General features: G+C 34.2%; 1 protein-coding gene across 1 annotated transcript; it reads left to right on the top strand.

Annotated features, from left to right (window-relative positions):
* Nucleotides 1-337: 337 nt before the first annotated feature.
* LOC107435709 (uncharacterized) lies at nucleotides 338-3,481 on the top strand. The gene is made up of 6 exons (XM_016047337.2): nucleotides 338-457; nucleotides 1,238-1,392; nucleotides 2,535-2,655; nucleotides 2,881-3,000; nucleotides 3,083-3,153; nucleotides 3,235-3,481. The coding sequence occupies exons 1-6, from the start codon at nucleotides 338-340 to the stop codon at nucleotides 3,479-3,481; spliced, it is 834 nt and encodes a 277-aa protein (XP_015902823.2).
* Nucleotides 3,482-5,114: the final 1,633 nt, after the last annotated feature.

Genomic DNA, 5,114 nt, shown 5'->3' with positions numbered 1-5,114 from the left:
TCAAAGAATCATGAATTTGCTTTAAGATTTGTTAGTATGTAGAGAAAATACATGCCTTTGCACCAAAGATTGTTGAAGCTACTATTGGGCTGTATGTTTCATCTGGGAATTGCCAAGATGTAAAATGGCAACCTGTATAAAAGAGCTCCATTGGGTTCACTTGAAGTACTGTTTTTTCCTCCCCATGAGAATAGGTTGAGATGTGTAAAATTAATAAGAGAAATAATATTAAAAATGATTATGTAGGCAAGAGAATAAATTTTGCACTTTTTTTTTTTATGAGAATTAATGGCAAAAAAACACTCATAGCAAGAGAAATACAAAGTCTAGCACAAATATGGCTTACCAAAACTATCCACTAATCTTTAGGGATGGAGGCCATGAACTGCATCAATGGTTGGACATAGTCGGAAACAAAAACCACATCATCAAGTCAAAGATCCAGAGTGGTGGCATGGTGAGTCGGTGACAAGCCTAAAAGAGAAGAGAAAGTGTGTGAAAAGACTTTGTATGCCCCTCTCATTGCCTCATGTGATTTACACAAGCATGTAACGATGCAAAATGGATGGAATTAAACGGAAAGGATGAACAGTTCACACAATAAACTAGTTTGTGGATCAATTTGTCACCAAAAAAAAAAAAAAGTTGAGGGACTAAAGTGTTAAACATAGCATAGTTAAGAGATCAATGCTGACAATATCCCTTTTTTTTAATATCTTGCTTTTTGATCATATATATATATATATATATATATGTAGAGCTTCTAAGGTGAGTCAGGACCATCCTATCCATGTTTCATTCAGTTCAAAAATGTGGTCTTTACTGTGCATTCGATTAAAATGGACAGTCCATAATAAAATGTCAATGTCCCTCCCATGTCAATTTCCCTTCCAAAACGTGCTCCCACAAGCTTCCCGTCTCCCATAACCTTCCCTTCCCTTTCTTTTCCACTATCTCCCACCGTTCGAGCCAGAAACAGCCACCGTTCGAGGTACCATTCTTCCCAAAAAGAGCTACCGCAGTTCAGTCCCAGAAGTTGCTTTGCTTTAATATCCTTTAATTGCATTGTTTGGTTGCCCGGAAAAATCAGGAAAAATGAAATAAATTTGGAGCTGAGCTGGGAAAGTTGAAATTTCCCCTTGAGTCTGAGATTAGTTGAGCCGGGGAATAAAAACGGCATTTAACTTTTCAAAAAAAATATTTTTCTTTTTTTTTTTTAATTTAAATTTTTGTGTAGCTTTTCGTTCGTTACGAGTACAGTGCGCAAGGGCGACCGCGTTTTGGAGTGAGCTTGGGCCTATTTGTTGATTGCTTGAACACGTTTTCAGTTCCTGGACATTCAAGCACAATTGATAGTCAATACCCGGGTCCTAATATGCAGCTACTTCTTGAGTATGTTCCTATCATAAAAGGATTGTTGGTCTGGAAAAAAAGACTTAGCAGAATTTAATATGTAGTCTTGTTGTTTTTTCAATTACTTACACAAAGAAAAATTGAAATGATTGGCAGGAAAAGTAATTAGCATTTGCCATTTTCTGATTTAAACATTTGGTTTGTGATATTTTTTTCCTTTTAGATAGAAATTTTTGTTGGTTTCATCGGGGACAAAATAAATTCCTGATAAGCATTTGCATGTGCTGAGTTAGTGATGCATATTTGGTTAGATTCTGCTCATGAGAAAAAACATGTCTATTGTTGTAAACTTTTCGTGCCTTTGGATCAAAGGAATGAAAGCTGACCAAACTTAGATTGTACTTTTACTGTTCATAGTTCAAAACATTTTTATGGTCAGGTGGAATGTTCTTGCACGGTTGGTGGTTGGAATTGTTAAAAAAAAATTATACACAATATATGAATATATATGTGGAAGGAATATATAAATAAAAATATAGAAAATTGATATAGGAAATTGATAAAATAAATTGAGAACCTGTATTTCTTTAGTATTTGATCTGTTGTGATGAATTTAATTCAAGATCTGTGTGGTACCATAGTTTCTTTAAGATAATTTCTATTCTACCGGTGTAGATATTTTTTCGACGGTTGTCTCCCAGAATATAATAAATTCGAAAACTCTTGGACACTATACCTCCAAAGCTTTCCCTAGAGCTATCAATGTACTTTGATCTTTACTATACTCACATACCAAAAATCCAAAGATGCAGAAAAAACCAATTTTCTCTCTAATTTTCCAAAACACACGGGAGGGAGATTAAGTCAAAAATCAAAATCAAAATTCCCTCTTTCCTTCTTTTGTTTTTCCTTTCCTTATTCCAAGCAACCAACGGAAATAATTAAGAGCCCATTAATGCCATAAAGCCCATTAAAGACAGAACCCATCAAATCATTCAAATTAAATTAAAAACGTTAAAAACGTTACAGGATTATCTCTCTGTCTTTCTCTATCCAATTTGAGTGTGCGTTGTGAATATGCGAAGTTGATAGTGCAACTCTTTATAATCTTTATATCTTTGTTTTGGGTGATGATCCAAATCCCTGTATGATAAATTTATTTTCTTTGATGTGTATGTTAGGTCTGTTGATTCATGGGATGCAGGCATCTATGCAGAGATCAGAACAAGGATCCCAGATACAGTTTCATGGGATTACAATTTAGAACCTGCAGGGAGCACGCCACTTACTTTTACCGTTAAGGTACATTATGCATTTACTAAAAATTTATTATGTGTGTATATATATATATATATATATTTGTAAAGGGAGGGATGTTGTTTGCATTTTGCACTAAAAACATAAAATCTTACAACTAAAAGATTATAAAATGTGGTTTTAATCCATCTATCCATTATTTTCTTACTAATTCTTCATTATCCACTTGTGTTACAACTAATATCAAGAATTATGGTAGTTGAACCTAAGTCTGCCGCACTGAAGGAAGCTATTGATGATCTTGAATGGCCTGGTTCAAGCATCCTGATCACATTACAACCAGTTCCTCCTACTGTTACCTTGAGAGGTAATGGACATGAAGATCTGCAGGTATTGCTAAAAAGTACTAAAAAGTCACAGAATCACGCTTGTATATTTTTTCACATTTGTAAACCATTTTGTCAATTTCCAGATAGACTTCATGTGTTATGTAAATGCGGATCTTTTGATGGCATGTCATTGTGATCGCCAAGTTTCTCATAGGTCTCATAATAATTATCCTGGAATAATCATATCCACTTGGCCAGCACCATTTTATTTCATGGTTCTTTCCTATTGTTATAGTTATAAATACAAGTTCCTCAAAGCAACAACTTTGAACATACCTGGTAGCGTCATCAAAGATAATAGGGGAAGCAAGTTGACTATTGGGAGAGGTGGAATGCTGAAAGTTCAGCACCTAGTTTCAGTGGCAAGATCATCCATTCCTCACCCGCATATCAATTCTGCTGGCTATCAGCGTCCAAGTCGTATTGCTTATATTGAATTCTTCGTGAAACCAGAGGAAGATGAGGACACTGAGAATGACTAGTTGGCACCTATTATCTTTTCTGGTGAACAATTGCACACAATAGGAATCGCGTTTTGTTTCTCCTTGTACTGATTATAGCTGCAAGTTGCAACAATGAACTTGAAAAAAACATTTGTATCATAGTTCACCTTGTTATAGTTCATTTCCCTTACTGTTTTAGGGAGCAATTTTGCTGGTTTGCCATTTTTTTTCCCCAATCGGAAAGAGTAAAAAAGGCTAAGATATTTGAAAGAAATTTAGACGAATGTGCAATGCTCTTAAAGTGTGAGAATAAATTGAGACAAATTTGGAGTGGAACATATTACAAATCCAAAGCAAAAGGAAACGGTTTTTGAAAATGAAGGAGCTTCTGAATAAGTTTCAAGTTGCAAGAGACACTTCTTATCCCCGTGTAAATGCAAATAACATCAATTTTTTTTTTTTTTTCAAAAACATTTTACTTTGTTTCAAATGAAAATTATGAAGAAAACAAAAGATATCTAAAAATGAGACTAAAATGTACATGTTTTATCTTCTATAGAAATATGCAAAGATTTTATTCTCTTTCGTTATTTTATTTTTCTTTTCTTAGTGGATAACAAGATTTCAAATCTCCTTGTTTCATCCTCAAGCGATTCAAACTCGTCATATATCCAACTGTTAAAAAATATTATGGGAATAATATATATGTATATACATGTGGATATAATATTTGTAATAATATACAAAATTGAGTAAAAATAAAATAATGAAATAACTGAACCTGCATGTCCTTAGTATTTGATTTGTTGGTTGAATAAATTATCCAAAGCCTGTGTGGTACTACAGTGTCCTTAAAACAATTTCCGTCCTACCGATACAGATGTTTTTCCGACGGTTGTCTTCCAGGATACAACGGATCTGAAAGCCCTCGAACACAGCATCACTGAAGCTTTCTCTTCGAACCTTCAGTATACCTTAATTTTACCACTCTTACTATGCAATAAGCCAGAAAACAAATTTTCTTCTATTTTCCAAAAAACCAATGTGAGGGAGAGAGACCAAATCAGTATATTGTTTTCTTAATTCCTTCACTTTTTCCAAAAAGCTCTTTTCAAATTCCAAAATGGTAAAACCAATTATGGCAAGCCCATTAATGCAATTAAAGCCCACTAACTCATATCATTCAAAACCTTTCAAAACGTTATAATCCCCCACATGAATGATATGACTACTAGAGACTATGCAAGACTCTGGTGGTAAAGCTCTGCAGTTGGAACCTACATAAGACAAGTAGATGTTACTCTTTAAACCTTCCCTTGTGAGATTATATCTTCTTTACTTACTAATTGTAGATGCGATATCTTTGAACAATTTTGTCATTTGTGTAAATGACAACATAGTTCATACAGATTCCTTCCTAGTACACTTCAGTTCTCACTGTTGTGTTCATTTTGGCCTTGAACACCTGCTTGGTTTTGTGAGAGTTTCTAAAGAATTGAGACTTTAACAATTCTCCTTTGAAGCAGCCACTCCTCTCTCTCACATAGCGATTCCTTTTTCTAATGTAATCAGCATCACCATGCAAAGATTACTAGCCATAAACTTATAGGAATCATTAAAAGCATACTTTATGCTTAACCTTTTGCTCTCACTATTTCATCATAGGAATTAG

The sequence above is a fragment of the Ziziphus jujuba genome, chromosome 5, assembly GCF_031755915.1.
Source record: "Ziziphus jujuba cultivar Dongzao chromosome 5, ASM3175591v1".
Classification (NCBI taxonomy): Eukaryota; Viridiplantae; Streptophyta; class Magnoliopsida; order Rosales; family Rhamnaceae; genus Ziziphus; species Ziziphus jujuba.
Note: the sequence above shows the minus strand (reverse complement) of the source record. Positions and strands in the feature narration are given on the sequence as shown.